The 24818-nt window shown below is 37.2% G+C and overlaps 1 protein-coding gene across 6 annotated transcripts in view; it reads right to left on the bottom strand.

Moving 5' to 3' along the window:
• Positions 1-24818, bottom strand: part of BTRC (beta-transducin repeat containing E3 ubiquitin protein ligase) — a 183264-nt gene that overhangs the window by 7820 nt on the left and 150626 nt on the right. For all 6 annotated transcript variants that reach the window (XM_044240338.1, XM_044240340.1, XM_044240341.1 and 3 more), the window contains 9 exons: positions 21265-21496; positions 17536-17722; positions 13055-13151; positions 12341-12478; positions 11743-11861; positions 9839-10088; positions 9006-9124; positions 7232-7342; positions 5733-5811 (listed from right to left, as the gene is read on the bottom strand). In XM_044240338.1, the coding sequence (XP_044096273.1) occupies positions 5733-5811; positions 7232-7342; positions 9006-9124; positions 9839-10088; positions 11743-11861; positions 12341-12478; positions 13055-13151; positions 17536-17722; positions 21265-21496 (1332 nt within the window). The remainder of the gene's footprint in view (positions 1-5732; positions 5812-7231; positions 7343-9005; positions 9125-9838; positions 10089-11742; positions 11862-12340; positions 12479-13054; positions 13152-17535; positions 17723-21264; positions 21497-24818) is intronic.

The raw sequence follows: 24818 nt of genomic DNA, 5'->3' as shown, positions 1-24818 counted from the left end.
TTTTTTCAGTTTTAAGAAAGTTGTGCAATTTATACTCTCACCAGCAAGGTATCAGAGTTCCAGTTGCTCCACATCTTCACCAACCAACTGATGCTATCAATCTTTTAAATTTTAAACATTTTGGTATGTTACTGGAGGTTTCAATTTGCATTTTTCTGTATGAAGCTGAGGAAGTACCTCCTCTATTCTAGCTTGTTGAAGAGTTTTTATCATAAATAGGCACTGGATTTTGCCAAATGTCTTTTCTGCATGTACTGACATAACAATGTGATTTTTCTTCTTTAGCTTTTTGATAAGATGGATTATACAGTTGAATTTTTGAATATTAAACCAGTTCTGTATACCTGGAATAAATACCACTTGGGTCATGGTGTATGCACATATATATACTAAACATCACTGGATTCATTTTGCTAATATTTTGATGAGGATTTTTTTTTGATAAGGATTTTTTTAAAGAGTTACTTCATTTTCCTGGCATATTGCTACCTTTTAATTAAGTCTAGGTATTTTCTTTACTGTGAAATCACTAAATATAAGGACCGTGACAAGACTACACTTAGATTTTAAGCAAAGTGTTTAAAATATTACCAAAAAATCCTGCCTAATAAACTTTTATTAGTTATACAATTGTGTTTGCCTATTACCTTATTTTTAAAAATATTTTAATTTGCATCATGGTAAAAACCACATAAAATTTATCATTTTATCTATTGTTAATGTTGTATAGTTCAGTGTTAAGTACATTCCCACTGCTATACAATCAATCTCTAGAATTTTTTCATCTTGCAAAACTGAAACTCTATACCCATTTAACAACAACTCCCTATTTCTCTCGCCCCCAACCCCTGGCAATCACCATTCTACTTTCTGGATTTGACCACTGTACACTTTACTTACTTCTTCTAAGTGGAATATTAAGGTATTTGTCTTTTGTGACTCATCTGTTTCACTTAAAATAATGTCCTCAAGTATTATCCATGTTGGAGTATGTGACAGTATTTCCCTTCTTAAGGCAGAATAATATTCTATTGTACATATATTCTAATTCATTCATCTGCTGATGAACACTTGGGTTGCTTCCACCTCTTGGCTACTGTGAATAATCCTGATATGAATATAGGAGTGGAAATATCTTTGAGATCCTGCTTTCAGTTCTTTGGGATATACACTCAGAATTGAGGGTGCTGGATCATAGCATAACTCTACCTTTAATATTTTTAATATTTTGAGAAACCCCATACTGCTTTCCATAGAGTTGCAGCATTTTACATTCTTTACAAGAAGTAAATGTGCTCAGAGATGAGCACCTGTGTTCATGAGACATACTGATCTGTACTTTTAACACCTTTGCTTGCTTTTGGTATGAGGTTAATGCTGGCCTCACAGAATGAGTCAGGAAGTATTCACTCTGCTTCTATCTTCCATAAAAGATGTGAAGAATTGGTGTAATTTCTTCCTTAAACACTTGGTAGAATTCACCAGTGAACCCATCTGGGCCTGGTGCTGTTTTGTAAAGTTATTAATTATTGAAACAATTTCTTTAATAGGTATAGTCCAATTCAGATTGTCTATTTCTTCCTATGTGAATTATAGAAGATTGTATCTTTCAAGGAATTGATCCGTTTCATCTACGTTATCAAATTTGGGGGCACAGAGCTGTTCAGAGTATTCCTTGATTACTATTCTTTTTAATGTTCATGGGATCCATAGAGACATAAAATTGGGTTTAACATTTGGGTGTACATAAAAGTGGTTAGTTAACAAAATCCATTCCTAATAAAGATTCTCAACAATCAAGGAATACAAAGAAACTTCATAATCCCCTGATAATGGGTATCTACAAAAAATCTACAGCTAACATGTATCTATATACGTGTATATGAAAATGGTGAAAGACCAAGCGTCTTTTCCCCAAGATAAGGACAACCACTCTTACCAATTCTCTTGAACATTGTACTGAAGGTCTTAAGTCAGTACAACGAAACAGGGGAAATGAGAGGTACACATATTGCAAAAGAAGTAGCAAGTGTATTTCTATATGCTTGTAATGCACAGATCAGAAATTAAAAATTTTAAATACCCCCAAATTAAAATATCATTTACAACAGCACTAAAAATATGAAATACTTAGTGCTAAATATGACAAAAGATGTGTCAGACCTTTACACTGAAGGCTATAAAACACTGTTGAGAAATTTAAAGACCTAAACAAAAACGCTCCATTTGTTTTTAATGTCTTTGTTCATGGACCAAAAGACAGTGTTGTTAAGAAGTTATTTCTCTCCAAAATGATCTAGATCCATCAAAATCCAGGGAAAATCTCATCTTTTATTTTATTATTATTATTTTTTTGGTTGTTAAAATTGGCAGATTCTAAAATTCACAAGAAAATTCAAAGGACCCAAAAAACTTTGAAAAGGAACAAAGTTGAAGGATGTACACTTCGAGAATTAATAAAAAGCTGCAGTAACCAAGAAAGTACGATACTGGCATCATGACAGACAAAAAGATCAATGGACCTGAATAGGTCCATAAGTAGACCCACATAATATCGTCAATTGATTTTTGACAAAGCTACAGAAGGCAATTCAGACGAAAAAAGACAGTCTTTTGAATAAACAGTGCTGGAATATTGGATATCCATATAACTTTGATCCATACCTGTTCCATCTATAAAAATGGACTCAAAATGAATCACAGACCAAAATGTAAAGCCTAAAACTATAAAAATTCTAGAAGAAAACACAGGGGAAGATCTTCGCAACTCTGGATTTGGTAAAGATTTTTTTTTTAGATATAACTGCAAATGATACAATCCATAACAGAAAAAGCTAATACACTGGACTTAACAAAAATTAAGAATTTCCAAAAGGTATTCTTAAAAGAATGAAAAACAAAACATGGACTGGGAGAATATATTTGTGAATCACCAATCTCAGAAAGGACTTGTATTATCCTGAATATATGATAGAAATCTTAAAACTCAGCAAGAAACCCAACCAATTAAAAAAATTAGCAGGAGCGCCTGGGTGGCTCAGTGGGTTAAGCCTCTGCCTTCAGCTCAGGTCATGATCTCAGGGTCCTGGGATTGAGCCCCTCATCAGGCTCTCTGCTCAGCGGGGAGTCTGCTTCCTCCTCTCTCTCTGCCTGCCTCTTTGCCTACCTGCGATCTCTGTCTGTCAAATGAATGAATAAAATCTTTAAAAAAAAAATAGCAAAAGATTCGAACAGATACTTCACCAAAGTAGATACACAGATGGCAAATAAATGCATGAGAAGATGCTGTACATTATTAACATTAGGTATATGCAAATTAAAATCACAATGAGGTATCACGACACACTATTAGAATGACTCAAAAACACTGTACTAAGTATTGGGGCACGTGGAGTAACTGGAACTCTCATGCACTGTCACATGATAAAACTGTTTTGGAAAACAGACAGTTTTTAAAAATACAAAACATATACAACATACGACTTAACTATTCTGTTCTTATCTATTACCCCAGAGAAATGAAAGCGTATGTTCATTTCACTGTACACAAATGTTTGTAAAAACTTTATTTATAATAGCCTCAAATTGGAAACAACCCAAGTTTTCATCAACCGGCAAAAGAATAAACAAAATATAGTATAACCATACAGTAAAGTACCTACTCAGCAATTTTTAAAAAGCAATGAACTATTGATATAAATCAACAACATGGGTGAATCTCAAAATAATTAAGCTTAGTGAAAAGAGATAGACAAAAAAGAGTAAATACTGTACTGTATGATTCTGTTTATAAAACCTAGAAAATGCCACCTAATCAGAAAGCAGATCAGTGGTTACCTGGGGATTGGAGTAGCAGAAAGTGGGGTGGGATTGGAAGGAGAGATTACAGAGGGGGCATGAAGATATGTTCATTATCTTGGTTGAAGTAGATGGTTTAACTGGTATGTACACATATCAGAATTTATTGAGTTGTACACTTAAAATATGTCCTCTATATCTTATGTCGATTTTATCTCAATAAGTCGGTTTTTAAAACTTACACAGACAACTCAATAAATGAATGAGGACAAGATATGAAAAGATACTGCATAAAAGAAAAGCAAATAAAAAGATGTTCTACACCATTAATTATCACAGAAATGCAAATTAAAACTACAACCACTACACACCCACTCAAATGGCTATGATTCTTAAAAAGCTGACAATACCAAGTATTATCAAGGATGTGGAAAAAAGGAAAAATGGGACTCTCATACATTCCAGTAGTGGAAATACAAAAGGGTTTGCATTTGTGAACTCCCAAAATGCCACTTTGGGAAACAGCCTGTAGTTTCTTTCAAATTTAAACACACACTTATCATAGGATCCAGAAACTGCACTCCTAGGTATTTACCTTAGAGGAAGGAAAACCGTATGTATACACAAAGATCTATAAGGCAATGTTTTCAGCATCACTCCAAACTGGAAGCGTTCCAAATGTCCTTCAGCTGGTGAGCAAATAAATAAACTGGCTCATCCACACCGTGGACTACTACTCAGCAGTACAAAAGAACAGAGCAAGAACACAGGCAGCAACATGAACGAATCTCGGAAAGCTACACACTATATGATTGACTTTACAGGACATAGTGAGACAGCAGAAGCACTGGAAGAGATCAGATTAACAGTTGCTGGGGTGGGGGGAGAGGGGATTAATATGAAGGGGCATCATTTTTGGGGTGGTGGAAATGTTCTAGATCTCGGTTGAGGTGTTTTACACACTGCAAAATTCAGAAAAAATACACTGAAAAAAGGTAAATTCTGCCGTATATAAATTATTCCCTCACTTAGACTAATTGTAAATGAATGAAAATACACATTTCAAAACACATGTGTGAAACATGCAGATAAAGCAGGTCTAGTGCTGCAAGAATGAGCTTTAAATCCAACAAGGAAGACAAAAAAATGCCTGCCTCTCTCCCTCTCTCTCGATTCTCCAGAGCAGAGACCACCAAATGTTCAGAGCTAGGATTCAGAATACTGGGCTTCAAATGCTAGCTCTCATCTTTTTCCTGCGTTGCGCTCCCTGGTGCCCCACCTAATCTTCTTTTTCAAACGGCAGCAGCTTTTAACCTTAGGCCATTTTCTCATCCGGGCATTTGGTGAACACCGTGATAAAGAATTTTAGTGCTTTCAAAGGTGACTTTCCTCCTTTTGAGTCACTTCTTCCTTCAAATGTCAAGATGTTCCTGGCAAGGGGGCATATGAGGAATAAAAGCAGTGGGATTCACGTTGCTGGAGGCAGCATGCCTCGAACAGGCTGCAGAGCTAGGGGGCTGACCGGGGGCTCCCACAGGCTCCCACGGCACTTTTTGCAGGCACAGGTGTGCAGGTCCTCAGCTTCTGGACAGGTTCCAATTTGAGTAATTATGCTCTCTTTCCCTAAGTACCCCCTACCGTTTCTGGTGGATACAGAATTCTTACTCACTTCCTGTACTCAACTGTGGTGTAAAGTTGCTGTGCAGCTGTTAAACAGCTGCCACGCTCCTCTCCATACATAGCCTCTAAAGCACTTTTGGATGAAAGGCGCTATATAAACATATTTTATTGTCATGTATTGGTTGCCTTTCCACTTAGTAGTAGGTTTTGTGAGCTTCTAAGTATCAAATCCAGATCTGTATTCCACAGCACATCAATGTTTAATTTCTTCTCCTTCCTGTTCCCCAACCCCCTCTAAACAATGATACTCTTACCACAAGGGTCCGTAGACAGAGTGTCCCTGCAGGAGCACGGGGGTCCAGAGCAGCTACAAGATCCCACACTTTAATTTTTCTAAAGATCAAAAAGGGACAAAATCTTAATTAAAAGCAAAATTAAGCAAGGATAGCAAAAAGTCATGGCAATAAATATGTATGCTGAATGTGATTTATATGATAAATGCAGTTCACAGGAATATATAAAAACTTTTTTGTTTTGGAGACTTGGTTCTTGCATTCATTCTTGGATAGAGGCTATTGGTCTTAACGGGAAAATGTATGGGTTTAACCTAAACACCAGAAATAGGTTAGCTTTAACCAAGCCAAAGATAGTGAATGGTAGAGTTATACCACACTTTGTGGCCGGGAAGAGATCTTATACATTAGATGTCTTAATGATATAAGAGGTTACTCAGACCTAGAAACCTATAATTCTGAGGCATCTTCTTTCTGGTCAATTCTAAGATGGCGCACGTAACATGTACCAGACAACTGGAGCCCACTGAAGAACTATGTAGTTTATACAAGCAAATTCCCATATTTTGATTTAAGTAAGAAAAGTTTAGCCCTTCTGAAAATCAAACATATAGTCATGTCTCCTCAAGGTAAATAACAGACAAAATCCAAGAAAGATGGCAATAGATCAAAACCAGGGCGATGAGAAAATATGACATAGCTGGAATATGTCCTCATACCCTGAGCAATTTCCCATGGGTAGAACAGTGATGGCCGACTTAAAGCAGAGGGAATGGTCTTTTCCTCCTGTGTGAGTTGTCTCTACCACTATAGCCAGCTCCTAAACCAAGCTATTATTTTAAGGTAGTTTCTGGTTTTTAAAAAGCTGTCAGTATGTGAACTACAGCCTTCTACCCCCCACGTTAGGCACTCTGACAAGAAGAAATGATAAGGAGGCCTTCAGAAGTGAATACACTTTTGTATGATTTTACTATGTGTTTAGCAGTGCTGGACATGGGATCCATTCACAACATGAATGGATTCTAAAACCACTGGAAATTAAACCAAAGAAAATAAAGATTACTAAACTTGTCACTGAAATGCTAGGAGAAGTGAAGACAAGAGAGCTGCACTTTTAGGAATTATTTAAAGAGATCCAAATTCAAGAGCCTATCACACTATGCCCCAAAGATACTGCCTTCAAAATATTTGTTTTATTAAGTCATTATTTTACACACATATGCTGGTATACTGGGTTTCCCCAGTTTGTTTTATAGGGTAAAACAGACAAATATATAACCAAATAACTAAAATGTTAATGAAAATCATGAGCAAACAAGTGCAAATAAATGACTGGGAAGAACATTTTAGAAAAGTAAACAAAGGAGAGGAAAACCCATAGATTAGACACAAGAAATATTGTATCAGATCCTTTCTGTGAGATCCAAATGTTTCAGAGTCAGGTTAATACTATATTTAACATCCTCAGGGAGAAGGGATTAAGATGTACATTTTTTTTTAAACCCTGTTAGCAAACTCACCCATCATAGGCCCCACTGACTATCCTCTTGTTATCGAATCGAATACAGCGCACCAGTTCCTCATGGCCTTCTAATACTCGTAAACATGCACCACATTCTATGTCCCATAATCTGGAAGAGAAAATTAAGTCAAATGAATTTTCATGTACTCTTTTCTAAGCTTGGCATGTTGTAATAATATACTTATGTCTTAAAAAAACCCCCCAAAATAAAAGCAATCAATATTCATTCAAAAATGTATTGCTTTCAATGTAATTTATTTCCTTTCTGTTTTATAACTCAGGCAGAAAAAGTGTATGATTTAAGTTCAAATGAAGTATATATTTTCAAAGCACAATGCTTTTATACAATCCTGCAAACAGGGTCTCCAAGGCATAAAACGGATGAATTCAATGTACCCATTTGCCTGTGAAGGAAATGACCAAGCCAAGAAAAGTAATGCTTCCTGAAATCACCAATAAGAACGACATGTAGAGTGCCACTGATATCCTGCCTTCACAAAGCATGTCCACCTCTGTTACTAAGGACACTCTGTTTTCACCCACTGTCCAGGACAGTTTTTCTCTATAATGGAAACAAAAAGCAAGTTCTCAAAGACATTTATATACTAACTTAAAAAGCTGGCAGTGCCTGGCTGGCTGTCAGAAGAGCGGGAGACTCTTGATCTCAGGGTTGTGCGTTAGTGAGCCCCATGTTAGGTATAGAGATTACTTAAATAAAATCTTAAAACTGCATGCTTTCAGACTGAACCAAATGAAATGGCAATTTCTTTAGATAAAATAGTTTTGTTTTTTAAATGGCCTTTTCACCTTAGTACTTTTTGAAGGAAGGGAGAGGGCTGATAAATCTTCCAAATTCTATTTGTATCTCTGTCAGTCACCTTTGTGAAGAGAAAACACCAAAAAGTATTTCATTCTGTGGATTCTTCATAATTTCAAAGACTGGCAACTCCCTGGATAATTACGTAATGCGAAGAAAACAAAAGTGCACAATGTGTAGTAGGGAAACAAATCTTTTCTTTCTTCTTCTTCTTCTTCTTTTTTTTTTAAAGAACACTGGTGGAGAGAAAAGCCCGTTGGCTATTTATTAGCACTTTTCAACTGTACTCAGGAGGAATTTAAAGAGGAGGGCCTTCAACCTCCAACTACTTATCATTCTTGTCCACTTCTTCATTCAAGCAGTGCCTTTAAAACAGGTCTATCTGGTAATAAAACTATTACAGGAAGAAAACACATCAACAAACGGTTTTGCTGTGCTTTCTGCTTGGGGCAAACTTTTTTTTTTTTCTTAAAGATTTTATTTATTTATTTGACAGAAAGAGATCACAAGTAGGCAGAGAGGCAGGCAGAGAGAGAGAGAGGAGGAAGCAGGCTCCCCGCTGAGCAGAGAGCCCGAAGCAGGACTCTATCCCAGGACCCCGAGATCATGACCTGAGCCAAAGGCAGAGGCTCAACCCACTGAGCCACCCAGGTGCCCCGTTTTTTGGCCAACTTTTGACCCATGAGAAGCTACAGAAAGGAAAAACATCTGGGGCGCCTGGCTGGTTCAGCTGGAGACAGGAATGACTCCTGATCTTAGGGTTTTAAGTTGGAGCCCCATGCTGGGGGTAGAGATTACTTAAAAATACAAAACTTAAAAAAAGAAAAGAAAAGAGAAGAAAAACATTTTATTAGAAACATAATACACTCAAAGATAACACACCCAGACTCTGTGTGCTAACAATGAAAGGCAGGGTAAGAGTGATCCCTTCTAGGTAAGAGCACCTGCTGCTCACCTAATAGTGTTGTCAGATGAGCCACTCACGACCAGTCTGTCTCGGTACTGCAAACAGGCAATGCCGCGTTTGTGTCCATTTAAGGTCCTCACAAATTCACAAGTACTTGTGTTCCATACCTGAAACAGAAATAGCATTTGGCAGTTGATTTGGTGCTTTTACTAGTAAGATCTATGGCAACTGGAACCTTGGGAAAGCAGAAAATAGCACTGAGCCAATATCGGGAAGACAACTTCTCAAACAAACCACACCAAATCAAAAACAGAGAGGGGGAAAAATGGGCAAGTTTAATTCACAACAACAAAGGGCTAATTTATAGTTGGCTGCTATCACATGAGAATTCCTCAAATTGATTTACTCGTATGGGACTAATCTCGTTTGCAGCCAAATTTTCTTTTTCTTTTTTTTTTTTAAGATTTTGTTTATTTGATAGAGATCACAAGTAGGCAGAGAGGCAGGCAGAGAGAGAGGGGGAGGAAGCAGGTTCCCCGCTGAGCAGAGAGCCCGATGCGGGGCTCAATCCCAGGACCCTGAGATCATGACCTGAGCCAAAGGCAGAGGCTCAACTCACTGAGCCACCCAGGAGCCCCGCAGCCAAATTTTCTTGAAGCTAAATTTACCCCTGTCCTTCTCATACTCACCATTATTTACAGGAATAAGATACCTAAGATTTTCATATGGCTTGTCTAACTTGTTGCCTTTTTACACACAGACTACTGTCTGAATATTAAATTACTCTACACTGATGTTTAAATATGAAATTTTGTTTGTTCAGATTTTCAAATGAACTCCCTTACCCTAAGTTGGGGAATTACTGAAAAATGCCTCATTACCTTTATAGTCCTATCTCCAGATGCAGAAACGATGTACTTGTCATCAAAATCTACAACATTGACAGCAGCTCGGTGTCCGACTAGCACCCTCCGGAGGGTGATGTCAGTTGGGGAGGCCATATCCCATACAGCAATGGAACGGTCTTTGGAGCACGTCACCATCATGCCATTATTGAAACGCAAGTGCAGGACTGCTTCACAATGGTGAATCAATGTGTTTAGCATTTCACCTGTATTTACATCCCATACCCTGAAACAAACAACATTATAAAGGTATCTGAGATTTCGATGGTGCTCCTGGCTATAATCCTATTTAGCCACCACATCATTCCCCATCCATCCTGCCCCATTTTCATAATTAGCAGCTTTGAGGCTGAGCTGAGGTGAAGAGTTCTGATGGACCATAGGGGAAGTCATAGAGAGAGGGCTGGACTAGGAGAGCAGGAAAAGGAAGGGACAGGATGCTGCCAGTGTGAAACCCTTAAGACAAACTATCTGAAATCTAGTTGAGTTATGGGGAATAGGAATGAAGATGTAATCATGATCACCTACCAACTGGGCCCAGACTTCAAGATTATTATAAAACTTCTGACATTCAATCTGATCCCTTTAATGAGATACATTTTGAAGTAGGAATCTGATCCATAACAGTAGCAATTGTGTCCCATGAGTAGCCCTCAGGAAACAGAACTGACATGGGCCAAGAAGCTTCTGTAACAGACTGACTTAGTACTATGGATTTGAGCCTATTACCCTGGATCTTCAATTTTACCATAGGAGGGCCAGGCACAAGATGAACTACACTCTAAGTTTAAGGCCCCATTTCTGTGCCTTGAATGGGGGTAGAGATCAAAAATAGCCATCCCATTATAAAGAGGGACTTATAGCAGCAGAGTGTGGGATGTTTGGATAGCCTAAGAATTTTGTGTGATGATATATTTAACTTTGATTACTCCATTTTTATGTATTTACTTTGATTTTCATAACACATTTCCTTTTCCAATTTAACCCCATCTTTTAGAAAATCATTTTGTCCCTTATCCTATAAATGATGTTAGCCTCTACAATGATTAGCTTCCCTGAGGCACTCCACAGCATCAATAAATGTTAAATGTCGATAACTATAAGAACTGAGTTTGCCATGCCTTTAAGTCAAAAGACAAGAAACAGGAACAGCCTTTTCTCTTCACAGAGGATAATTTCGAGTGGTAAACATTTAACTTTAGAGAGTCTAACAATGCAGTTAACTGCCTTTTTTCCTTTTTTTTTTTTTAAGTTACTTTTGATGCATTAGGTTTGCTAAATCCTTTAGCTTAAGGCAAAACTCCTAACAGAGGTTTCCAGCAGTGTTGCTGGTACCCAGAACTCAAGCTACACTGGACTCCAGCAGCATAATGGCTGTGTCATCAAATCACTAACGCCTCTGGAAATTGAAGGCCCCTCCCTGAGTAAAGCTTGCAATTAAAAACTGCAGGGACAGCAGGGGAGGGGCTGGCAAAGAGAGAGCATTGCTCACCTGTACACATTTTAAAGGAGATAATGCATGCCTATACCACAGTTATAACCACCTGAAAAGAGGCTTTATTCCATTCACATCATTCCTCTGTGAGCTGGTTTTTGTAAAGAATGCAAAGTCTACCAAGTTTCTGTAATGGATGATTCCCCCAAATTAAAACAGAATATGTAGTTTTCTTCAGTGTGCAAAAATGTCAACTTGCCTCAATCATTTCTAAATCAAGGTTTCTAGGTGGACACAATGATGTGGAGAATTGATGGCTTATTCCTCTTTAGTTAGGAAGTTTCAGAACTGTGTTCATGCAGCTATATACCAAATTACTATCTATGACAAATAAGAGAGCAGATCTGATTTTCCAGAGTTTGAAAGACCATTTGAAATTTTCTACCTGACTGTGGAATCCGATGATCCAGTTATGATCACCCTCTCATCATACTGGAGACACAGGACAGAACCCGTGTGGCCTGTGAGAATTCGCTTGCATTCCAACGTGCTTTTATCCCAGATCTAGGATGGCAAACAAGATCCTTTTGATCAATGTGATAATGGGGTGCTGCTGAGACTTGCTGGCTCTATTATGTGTTTGATTCTCCAAAAGAATCAAAGCCCAGAGCAATGTAGAATGCATTCTTTTCTATAGGTATAGCTAAGCACTATATGTATGTGTGGCTTCAATACTAATGCAGACTTTATCCTTTTCATTAAAGAACAGGGGTAGGCTATAATTATGTGAGGCCCAAAGGAGCAATAGCACATTCAATGCACTTTAAGAAGAGAATTTAACCCTAGGACTATCTATTTGTACATGCTTCTGGCGGGAAGCAGGTAACTGTCCTTTAAGGAAATGATTCGGGCTTTGGGACTGGAAACAACCTAAAACTCATTTACTTCCTGGAAATAATGCTTAGATATGATGTTCAGACTGCCTTATTAATGTGGACACACTTGTTCATTCACCCACCTTCCCAAAACTAAACAGACCTCACCTTGATTGTGTTGTCTCGAAGGCCGCTGACTATCTTTTGATCATCATATTGTAAACAGTAAACCCCTTTGCTTGTTTCACTTCGGCAGTGGATTCTCTGTAAACTATGTCTTCCACATCTCCAATTAGATTCTATTGTCTGAGGGAAGGAATGGTAAAGAAGTAATTAGGAAAGGACCAGGACTAAGTTCTTATCTGACTTTCATGGCAACCAATGACAAATGTTCAATGCTTCACTATATTAAATACAAAGACCTTAAGGCAACTAAAAATGTTTTTAAAAAGCCACTGTTTAAAATTGCATAACATTTTTCCATTTGCAAAGTTATTAAAGATTTATTTTCTAGAGCTCTCCCACATATACCTCATTCAATTAAATGATAAACTGGTGGAAAAAGGGTAACAGAGGTCAAGCTATAAACTACATAAGGTTATGTGCTCAGTGCTCCTCATACATATGTAGTGGCCATTTCTACTACTGAACTTCCAGGGAGGCTCAATTCAGAAGATATCTGAGTATCAGCTTGTGTAAGTGCAACTTCAACAGTCCCACTGCTATTGCATGAAGATCCATCTCTGCTCTCTCATTCAGCTACCAGTAAACAATCTTTAAAAGCTTTAAAATTTTTTGCCTGGCAATTTACTATATTTTACCTGCCCTATTTACCAAAAATAACTTTATTTGGCAAATACTCAAATATACATAGATTCTTACCTCAATGTCTTGTATAATTTTAGGATAAAGTGCTCTGTAAAAAGAGTTGGGTGGAGCATTCCCATCAGGAGGTTTGTTTTTGAATAAATACTGTCCCCTAAAAAACAATTATTTCCCAATAAAAAAACCACAATATTATACATTTACAAGGAGTTTCACAGTTCTTCCAAGTGTTTTCACAGTTACCATTCCATAAGAGATCTATGACTAGCCTGGAAAGGCACAAAGCTAAGCCTTATTTCAGGAGTCCCATGCCAAGGAATAACTTTCTAGATTCTAAGGAACTAGGTTAATACTATCAACACGATGATTTGCAGTATAGCCACCAGAGTATAATATTGTAAGATCAACAAACAGAATATGTATAACCAGAACTTATCAACTCATCTTTCAGAACTCTGTAACACATAGATGCACTGGTCTTACCTTTTCAAAGTTTTATTTGCGATGAAAACTACTATCTCTGAACTGGGCACATGCCCCCAGTTTTTTTGTTTGTTTTTTTCCCCACTGAGTAAGTCTGTGCCTGTGTCAGTGGAGCCTAGCATCATGGGCAGTGAGAATGTCTCTGTTATGGAGATCATTTTTTCTAGTCTGAACTTACATAGGGTAAGGTGGAGTGGCAGCTTAGGCGCCCAGGCTGTTCATGATCAGCATAGCTATGCTTTAAAAGCAGCAATTCAGCTCATTTCGACAGAAAACAAAGGGAACACAGGAGTGTCCAGCAGCAGGTATAGAAGAAGACGAAAATGCCTAAGAGCACTGTGCGCTCAAGTCTAAGGCTTGACATTCTTTCACAGGTGTGTTCCTGGCTATGCACATACGTACATGCATTTTACTGCCTTTGCTGATCCCAGCGAGCAACATTTGTTAGCATCTCCTTCCTTATGACAGCACATCTCTGGAATACTCATATCCCAAGCTAGATCTTTGCTACAAAAAAAATCAGTAAATGGCAATCACTTCCTGCTGGGTAAAAAATTTAATTCCTCATCCTGAAGTTAAGAACTCACCAAACACGGTGTGGAAGCTAGTAAACCCCTCTATGGGTGTACTAACTGCTGTTCTCACTGGCACCGTGCCTTGCAAAGTGGAGATAGGCAGAAATGCCTCTGAGTGTAATCCTGGCACCAGAGAAATCATGTTTTCTCTGGGCCAGTCATCCACTCCTCCCTCTATAGCTCTATTACAATATAATTAATTGTTCAGTGTCTCCAGGAGTGCTTCTCCCCTGCCCTCTTCCTATTATACACCCTGAAAATTAGTTGAGAAAATTTCCTATCAGGAAGGTAACTGGCTTTCAGTTCTGTGAAATCTGCAATGGAGAAGCTAAAATAACAGTTTTTAAAAGGGAGCTAATAGGAGCAAGAAACATGATATGCCAACATAAAGGGCAAACAAGACACATTATGAGGTAATTCTAGGTTACAAGTACACTTCCCTGAACAATCTTATCCTGTGTAAACACACTGCAAGCAAACAACAGATTTTGCATGAAGAAATTTAAAGTCTGGTTAATAAATGTAACTTGGTAATTTCAATTCCAACATCCTATCATGAGGTAAGAATCACTACATTTGTATTGCAGGTAAATAAATCAAATGTCATGGAGATTAGGTAGCTTGTTCAAGGTCACATAGCCAGCAAGTAGACCTGGAATTTGAATCTAAGTCTAACTTCAGAGCCTACACTCTTACCTACTTTATTGTCTCCCAGAGCCCACCATCCCTCATAGATTCCTGTCCCCCCTTTTCATCTTTGGTAATACAGGCACCCCAGGATTTTCTTCATACATAATGAAACTTATCTCTACATCCCAAGAAAATAGAAGCCATATAAGCCTCTGATCTCATGCTGGCTAAAGTATCTAAATTTCTTTCAAGTTAAAGGTGCTACAAAAAAAGTGTTAAAAATCAGTTTTTCAGTCTAGATCTGTATTGTAAGTCAAAACCTTTTATGATGGAAGTTTCTGACAACAGGGACCACTTCTATGTGAAATGCCTAGTACCTCTGAGAATGTGAGTACATGATAAATGCTAAATATTAAATTTAGAATGTTATCATAAAATGTGATCTGCTGATTAAGAAAATGGACTTCCCCAAGTGATCTTTTATTACACTTTTAAGAGTTACCATTACTGAGCAGAAAGAGCGCATTCAATATTATTCAAGACAGAAAACGAAAAGAGTTCATGTCATGAACTCTGTCATATAGATACAAAATACAACAGTGGAGTAGAATTTAAACCTGAAGTTTCACTACAGAACTATATTTACTTTTTTTTTTTTTTTTTTTGGTTGGAGGAAATGAAAGAAACTTTCAAAGCCAGCATCTGGGGAAAGGTGTGACAGAAAGATTTTATTGATACAGTAGGCTTAGTAAAACAATCTGAAAGAAGATGAGAAAGTGATCATAGATTAAATTTTTTTAAAAAGTTGGGGAGGACACTAACACAAGAAGAAAGGCAACATTTAAAAATAGAAGCAGCCAGAGAAAAGTCAAGGGACTATTAGTGGAGGTCTTCATGGGGTGGACAAATACTTGTAATTTCATGGGGCTTTATCAAGCTAAGATGACAAATGTGGCTTAAGACAAATGTGGCTTAATATGGTCTCAACTCTGAAGGATACTCATAAGAACAGGAATGGGTTCCTGTGATTGAACAGATAATGGAAAAAGTAATAAAATTAATACTGGATCCTAGATTATTCCTTAGTCATCCCTTCACATACCCCTTTAAAAGGCCAAAAGGCCATCTTTTCAATGATCTTGTTTGTTTTCTTTCTTTATAACTAATGTAAAAGATCCTGCTATTTACTGCCATTACCAAGCAGGAGCCTACACTTATCTTTGGCATTTTCACATCCATCTGCCCAAATGTGCCCACCTACTTCTTCTTGCCTTCAAAAAAAGAATCTGTGAACTCCCAATGTCTGATAAAGGTTTACTATTATTTACAGTCCAAATGTGAGCAAAGTGTATTTTAACAGGGAAGAAAACCTTTATCACTATGGCAGTGAATCCCTGTGATAAGAGATTTCAGGCCAGAAGTTCCAATTTAAAGGACCTTCTTTTCTTTTTCTTTTTTTTTGTTCTTTTCTTTTCTCTTCTTTTATTTTCCCATGAGGGGTAGTGGAATATTCCTAGCTACCCTAAAATTCTCCCATGTCAGCAACTGCTCTATATCTAAGGCTGGTCCTGACATGCTTAACAAAATGATGGACTTGGGAGTCCCATATAACTATATACTTTCTTGCTTTTTTAAACTATAAAGAGTTTATTTCTAAAGTATAAAGTAAGTTATGAAAGGCTTTGATTTTTCTATACAGTGAAAATAAAAACATATCTGAGAATAACATTATGCTTTCATTTATTCATTTCTATATAGCCAAACAACTGCCTGATGTTTGCTTCCTTTAACTGAATTTGAAAGAAATTTTAAAGCCTTCTTAATAGTCAGAATGACAAAAATTTCTTGAAGCACTTAGTATAATACTTAGAGGTCATTATGTTTATAATATATTAATGAATTTCAGAGCTGCAAAAAAAAAAAGAAGCCAACTATATTTTAATGAAAATTGCTAAGAAAAGCTGATCCTCTTTTCTTAACTGTTTTGTATCTTTTTATGGTCCAAGATAAATAATTGATAAAATTAATTGCTCAAGAGATCCCTGAGCACACATATGCCTGCTGGTGCATATCTATCAGCTAAAATACTTACTATGTCACCTTTATTTTACTTATGAAATATTCACACCTAACTTTCTTATAGTGACATTCTAGAGATATCCTCTGAGAGGATACAGAAGGTATCTTCTGTAAGTTCTAATGAAATGGTACCTGAATGTTAAAAGAACAACAAAACTGGTGAAGTCTCTTAGGCTGCTAACTATATAATGCCTTAAGGAATTTGGGATTGAGCAGTACAATCTTGAGAAAATATGGATCTTATGAAGAAAAAGTGATATACTCCAGATCCCACACTTCACTCTTTCTGATGACTAGAGTTCTTATTCTAGTTGAGTGTTAAAGTAATTTTGATTACAAAGGTGAGAAAATACTACAGGCATGGATTAAAGACAAGAAATCTTCCCGAGGAGAAAATACTTATTTGTTCAGGATTATTTCAGGCATCTGATGGCTTCTGTATGATTTAAAGTCATCTGTCTTACAAACTGCCTCTCAGCCCTTTGTCAGGACACTAGTTTCTGCCCAGAGAACAGAATGCTCTCAACGGAAGTCAGTTTTTAATAATTTTTTTATAAAGCCGTATTAACACATTATGATGTCATTTATCAGTGATTGGTCAGAAGAAAAATGCCTAAGTACATGTACAACTATTTTACATTTTGTACTATAAACCAGCTAAATCACATATTAATGATAAGCAGTCTTACTAGTTCCCAGTGTTATTCCAAAGATTCTGAATGGCCAGGTCCTGAAGTTCATCTGTAATAGTAAGAGAGTTAAAAGGCTTACCACCCTCTTCGTTCTGCCAGGCCTCGCCACAGAGAATCTGTCCTGACCATCCTCTCGATGAGCTTCTTCCATAACATGCCATCAGATGTCACTCGGTACCATTCCTTACACACAAGCTCAGCAGCACATAGTGATTTGGCATCCAGGTATGACAGAATGTTCTCAGCAATGTGATCCAAACCCCGAGCTGTTGGGGGAGGGGGGTGCAGGCAAGGAAGAAGAATATAGGTGGTGTATGATTTTTTACAAAAGGTCCTTGAAAACAGAATAGCATTCATTCTGCTCCGAAGGCATATCATTGTCCCTAGTGTGGTCCAGTTTCTTTTTCAAACAGAAACTTGGGTAAAATGAGTGTCAATAATTTTTCCATAAGGTTACAGAAATGAACAATATTTTCCATCTTCCTTTAGATAAGGAAGTTAAAGCTAACAACCAGCAAACCCCCCAAGACATTAAAAATAAAAAGGATTCCAGAAAAACAATTCACATCTATCTATATGGATTTCAGCACTAGGGGATGTTCTATGGATGGCATCTCAAAGTCTGTGATTCAGACCCCCCCAAATCTCTATATTAGGTCCATTTCTCATTCTCTTTCTATTACTGCTGCAGTTCCAAAGCTGTTCAGTAAAAGAAATATCCTTTAAATGTACTGGGGGAGAGGCACTAAGTCAGAATGTGCTGGGTTATAGAATTTTGGGCATGTAGAAAGGAGAAGAAGGAAATACAAACTGGTAATAGGAACATCCCGAGAGGAAAGACAGAGAGGTTTGTTTAAGTTCAAGTATGACTTTAATTTCAGATGTTTAAAAAAACTACATTTGAGAGTAGTTGCTGCTATAAAACCTAAATGACAGTTGGCCAAACAAAAACAAAAACAAATAAATAAAACAAAAACAAAAAACACCCCAGACCAATAAATAACTTGGTTAGCATTTCAGAGACCATTTTGTAGGATGTATAGAGGAAAACAGTGGAAGTAGATCTTGGGCTGACTAAACTGGATGGGCTTCCCAATTAAAATACTCTACCACCCAAATCTGTAACTGAGGCCTCAGAGGAATAGATCCTATAAAATAGGATGATCATACTAATAAAGCTTTTGGCTGCTGTTCTAATTTACAAGTGAGACAAACACATTCGAAGTTACTTCTCTTTCAGGTTACATATCAGAGGTTTGCTGAAGACTTAAATAGTGCAGAAGGATTCCTTCATACTCTGACTCCCTGAGGCACAAACTTAACAAATAGGAAAGAGAATACCACATTTCATTTAGTGCCTTTCACTTGAAGCACACAAAGACACACTTGGACGCCATTAGCAACAATCAAATGTGCTTAAACATTATTCTAATTATAAAATTGTATGGTATCAGTCACATTTTTCCAGATTTGGAAAAGAAAGCATTAAATGGATTTTGTTTGGCTGACATCACATGTTCATATTTAAGTACAAGCAGATGGAGGCATCCATCACCTAATTCTTATTAAAGGAAAATGACTATAAGCCAATTAAAGATATAATAATTAGTTCTTCATGCAAAAAACAGTGATGGTACAGTTCCTGCATGTTTAAATCGAAACTTTCTACACCATCAGAAGTTTCCAAAATCCATTTCTGTGTTTTTAATGGCTATCATCAAATTGTTCCTGATCTTTCACTATGTCCCTATAGGAAGTCTTTGGAAGTAATTTCACCTAACACTCCAAACAAACCCATTACATTAATTGATTATAGGCATTTTTTGAAGTAGTTTGGTTTACTAAATGTAGCCAGATGGCGTAGGTTTATAAGTTAAAATGGTCATAAAACATTAGACTGATGATTTAATATCTTAGAAAATGGTCAGCAGATACACACTAGGGATCAGGATTAGGCAAACAATACACAGGTCTAATCAACTCCTGTTCAGTTCTTAGTGGTATATGCTTGAGATAGTGGCATGTCTTGATAATTGGGGAGAGCACAATAATGAGGTACACACAGACTGTTCACACAATGAAAACTATTTGCCTATGGCTAAAACAAAATCCAATGAGTGAAGAGGGGGCAGAAGTCTATTCTATTTAACAAAAAATATAGGTACAAATTTAGCTTTAAAATGGCTATTTCTAAGTTATAAATAGGTATTTCTTTTGTTTTAAAAGGGAATTTAAATTCCAATTTTGGAAAAACAAATTTACAAAAAGATAATTGGCAAATTGATTAAGCAAAGAAGTAATACACAGTTTTACAGAGGGCTGGTATATTTTTCATGGAGGACAGTTTGCACAAGTATTAAAAACCTTGAAAATGTTCATAATTCTTTAATATAAGAAAACCACTTCGGTTGTTTTTTCCTAGGATGCCCAAAAGATTAGTAAGAATGTCCACTACAGCAAAGTTTATAATAGGAAAAACATTTTAAACTACCTATATGTTCCAAAAAGGTGTTAAATAATATGTGTTTTGGCCATCATAAAGAATATATAATACTATAAATAATTATGTTTTGAAAGAACACATAGGAAAATACATTAAGAAAACACAGTGAGAGAAAATGTTACAAACACTTATGATCCCAGCTTTAGAAGGAAATATACACAACTAGAAAAAATAGTAAGGCCAAATATTAATAGCATATCAGCTATTAGTTAAATAGTAAGGCCAAAATATTAACAGCATATTAGCAGCGCTCTCTGAATGGTGGGGTTCTGGGAAATTTCATTTTTATATTTTAAACTGCTTTGAATTTCCCAAAATTCCTGTAACTTCTATAATCAGGAAACTGGAAAAACTAAAAAAACACCAAGATATGGTATTTTACAGATTCACTCATCTTTTGTACTCTATTTTCTTTCTTCCTTCCTTCCTTTTCTTTTTTTTTTAAAGAGAAAGAGAGCTAGTGTGAGGGAGGAAGAAATGGAGAGGGAGAGAGAGAATGAAGCCCAAGGCAGGGCTTGATCTCCTGACCTGACCCTGAGATCACGACCTGAGCCAAAATCAAGAATCAGACACTTAATCTGACTGAGCCACCCAGGCACCCCTGCACTATATTTTCTTCTAAAATAAACTTTTAGCAAAGAGGACCATCTTATGTTTTCTTGAGATAGTATTTGCCCCCAATACTGATGTCTACAAAGTGTCCTAGGATCACACGGAGCATTCAGTAAAACCATATCATCCTCCCCTGAAAAAAAAATTTTTAAGTGTATATGTGCATGTGTGTGTATTTAAATATATTTATATATATATATAGTTTTTGAGAGCTCTTTGCAGTCTGCAAACAGTGAGACTGCAAAGCCGGGAGTTTACATATTTAATGCCATAAGACTCCTGAGATACTTTTTCTAAAATACTCAATTAAAAATGCTTCCTATTCAGTCCTATAATTTAAATATTGTTGATAAATTCCCATAGAAATCCAAGTACATAAGTTAGCATATCTTAAAAACTAAGACACATTATCAAGGTAATACCTTGGAAAATATTTTATTTGCATCTCTCAGTGGGTAAGAACAGGATGACTAGAAGGGCATGAGATGCAGAGAAGACAGGGGAAAGAGGAGTCTCTATTTCCAGAGAGTGATTTTGGGTATTTATACCCCCAAGAAGGTACGATTAAAGGACTCAGTTTATAAAAATCAAGCCAATAAAGACTTTTAAAAAGAGAGATGAAACTCCAGTTCCACTACCATTGTAACATATCTTCCAGGCAAATTAATAGCGCACAAGTACCCGTAGACATACCTGGCAGAGCAGTTATGAAATCCCTCTGCAACATAGGTTTAAGATACGAGTTTATGTGCCCATGTTGGTAATGACACATTTGGGATATAAGATGTTCCACAAATTCCACTTGATCGGACTCTGACCACTGCTCAAAATATTTGACACACAGTTCTTTTTCCTTCTCATAGCTTGCTGAGAGCTTTCGTTGCTTGGGCACAATCATACTGGAAGTGCCATTGGCAAGTTTTGTCTGTAGAAGGAGTGGATTAAAAAGAAACATAAGCAGTAAGTATTGAAAAGGAGGGAAATAGATACTTTTCTGATCCGGCATCCTTTGTTATGTCTGTATGTTGGAGCTCACGCTGTTACTCAGTAGTAACTGGATATTTGTGAACAATTACACGGAAAGCCACACAAAGACCACGGTAAGTTGGTAAATCAGGAACAATGCTGGACAACTAGGCATCCATTTCTAAAAGTTCACAGGAAAATATCATTTGGAGATCTACAGCTGAAAGCTGAAAGCATGCTAGGTTATTATTACTAGCAAGCAAAAAAAGCTAATTTGTTTTTTCTTGTATATACCAGTTACTGGGCATTTATACAATTACAATTATGTTTTTTAACAGTCAAATAAGAAACCTTCCAAGCAAAGAAAGGCTGATGAATAATTTGAGACTCTAGTACCTTTGGAGATAAAGCTTAACTGTAACATTTATATGCTTAATCTAACCTTTTCCTTCTAAAAAAGAAATCAAAATTACATGCCACAAAATCTTTTTATTTATTAGTTCATTCAGTAAGTATCAACTGAGCACCTACAATGTGTCAAACACTGTCCTAAGTGCTAGGAATACAACACTGAACAAAAATAGCAGTCTCTATCATTAGGCACTTATACTGCAGTGTGTACAGCATGATAAAACCATAAACAAATAGAAAATATAAGGTGGACAGTGCTATTAAGAAAAATAAGGGAAGAGGAAAAAACTACATGTTATTGTAGCAGGCAAAATTCTAAGATGGTTGACCCCAAGATTCTTGGCTCGGCTCATGGTGTACACATATCTTCCCTCAAGTATTCAAACAAACATATAGGTACTGCTTTGATTTAATTAAGGTGCCAAATCGGCTGGCCTTAAGATGGGGAGATTACTGCAATGGGTCTGACCTATCAAATAAGCCCTTTAAAAGCAGAGAGTTCCCTCTAATTGGTTGCGGAAAAAGAAGGGGGACCACGTGTAAAAGGATGTGGTCAGCCTCTGGGAGCTCACTGAGCTCCCAGGTGACAGCCAGTAAGGAAATGGGGACCTCAAGCCTACAAAGGCAAGGTACTGTATTCTGACAACAATGATCTGAGAAGAGAATTTTCCCTCAGAGCCTCCAGATGTGAACTCAGCCTGGTCAGCATCTTTACTTCAGTCTTGTGACACTAGGAGCTGAGGAACCCGAGCCATGCTGTGCCAGAATTCTGACCTAGAAAACTGTGAGCTGATGAATGGGTGCCATTTTAACCTAATTTGTTATGTAGCAATTTAAAAAAAAAATACAAAAAAAACCTAATATAGTTATTTAAGTCTGAGGGGTCAGAGATAGCTTCTCTAAAGAGATGGCATTTAAACTGAGACATGAAAGAAATGTGGGAACTAGACATTTTGTTACACAGGGAAGAAACATCTAGGGCAAAGGGAATTTGAGGGCAAAGGTCCTGGGTGGCAGTCTCTCTGACATGTTCAAGGAATAGGTAAGAGGCCCAGGGTGGATAGTATAGTTGGAGTAGTCCAAGCCAGGTCATCCAGATCATTTATGTGGTGACAGCTAATGTCCAGTGATGGCTTGGGACAATTCCATCCCTGCCTGAAAACGAATGCCATTCCTCCCATGAAAAGGTAGAATTTATCTTAGCTTTTGAATCTGGGCTTTGGCTGACAGAATGAGGAGAAAGTGACATTCTAGGACTCCTAAGCCCACACAGCTTCTGCTTACTTTTTCTTAGAGCCTTGAGCCACCCTGTAAGAGATTCAGGCTACCCTCCTGGAGAGGGAAGTTGGGAAGATGGGAAGCTATGCAGAGAGAAAGGTCACATGGAGAATCACCTAGAAGCCTGAGAGTAACATGATCTGACACCTTCTAAAAGGATCACTACTGTGTGAAGAACAGACTATATGGGACATAAATGGAAATAAGGAGACTAATTAAGAGACAACTTTACAGTAGTCCATGGAAGAGAACAATCTTTTGGACCTGAGTGGTAGCTATAGAGGTGGTAAGAAATAATTGGGACTCAAAAAAAAAAAAAGAAATAATTGGGACTCAATGTGTATTCTGAAGGCAGAGCAAACTGGATTTACTGATAGACTGGGTATGAGAAAAAAAAAAAAGACAAGGATCATGTGCAAATTTGAAGGTGGGGACACTTGGAGAAGATTCAGAAGTCAACAGAAACTTTTGCTATTCTGAAAAAAGTTGGCTTTCTTTAGAGGGTAATCACAACGCGGTACAACTGGTACTTTTCAAAGTAATCTGATATATTTTTGGCATATTTGTCTGAGGCAATCCCAATCTGGCAGGGAGGCCAATGTTACTATGGAGCTCATACCTGCCTGGACATGCTGAATGTGCCATAAAGCTATCATATTTGTATAATCAACTTCTGCTATTTGAGGCATAGTCTGGCTTAATTTCTAAACATTAAATCCTGCATACAGGCTTCTTTACAAATGACTCCTGATAGATCTGAAAGTATATTTTCAAGAATGGTATTAGCCGTTTTGCACAGAAAAGGCTAACACCTGTAAGAAACAAGCCCTGGTGTATGGAGCTAGATGTTTTCTAGCATAAGTGCCACTCTTGTCTATGATAGAGACTAAAAATGATTAATAAGAACCTTGTTGGACACAGGCCTTGGGGAATTTCAGAGCTGCCTTTTGTGTAGGTTATTTGTTTGCATTTCAGAAAAGGAAAACTTGTGAAATATGGAGTAAGATTGAGTGAGCTAATGAACAAGTGGGTGTACAAGCTTGACCAAATGCCACTTCTCACCTCAACAACCCAAACCTCCCACTCCATCATTTTTTATAAATTTGTCCTTTTGTCTTTTAAAAGGTAGAAATGGACTGGAGTTTGATGCTACCAAGGGTATTGTTTTCCAGAAATGCCAGTAACAGAGAACAATAATCAGCAATGGTAAGGAAATGATTCTATTTATAACCTTCAACAAACCAGATGTTTCTATAATCACAGGGAGTCAGTCATGCTTCATCAGTAGTTATCAGACTAGTAACAGATAAAAATGCCTAAGGATTTCACAAGTTTGATTATTCCACTGCAGGAGCTAAAGTTCAGTCAGGACTTTCATATATATATACTTTTTAAAGAAATTTTTAAAAAAAAAATTTATTTGAGAGAAAATGAGAGTGAGAGAGATCACAGAGAGAGGGAGAAAGAAGCAGGCTCCCCACTGAGCAGGGAGCCAGATGCAGGACTCGATCCCAGGACCCTTAGATCATGACCAGAGCCAAATACTGACGGCCAACCAACTGAACCACCCAGGATCCCCAGGACTTTCTTAT

This window comes from Neovison vison, chromosome 2 (genome assembly GCF_020171115.1).
Source record: "Neovison vison isolate M4711 chromosome 2, ASM_NN_V1, whole genome shotgun sequence".
Lineage (NCBI taxonomy): Eukaryota > Metazoa > Chordata > Mammalia > Carnivora > Mustelidae > Neogale > Neogale vison.
This window is presented reverse-complemented; position numbering and strand designations above follow the sequence as displayed.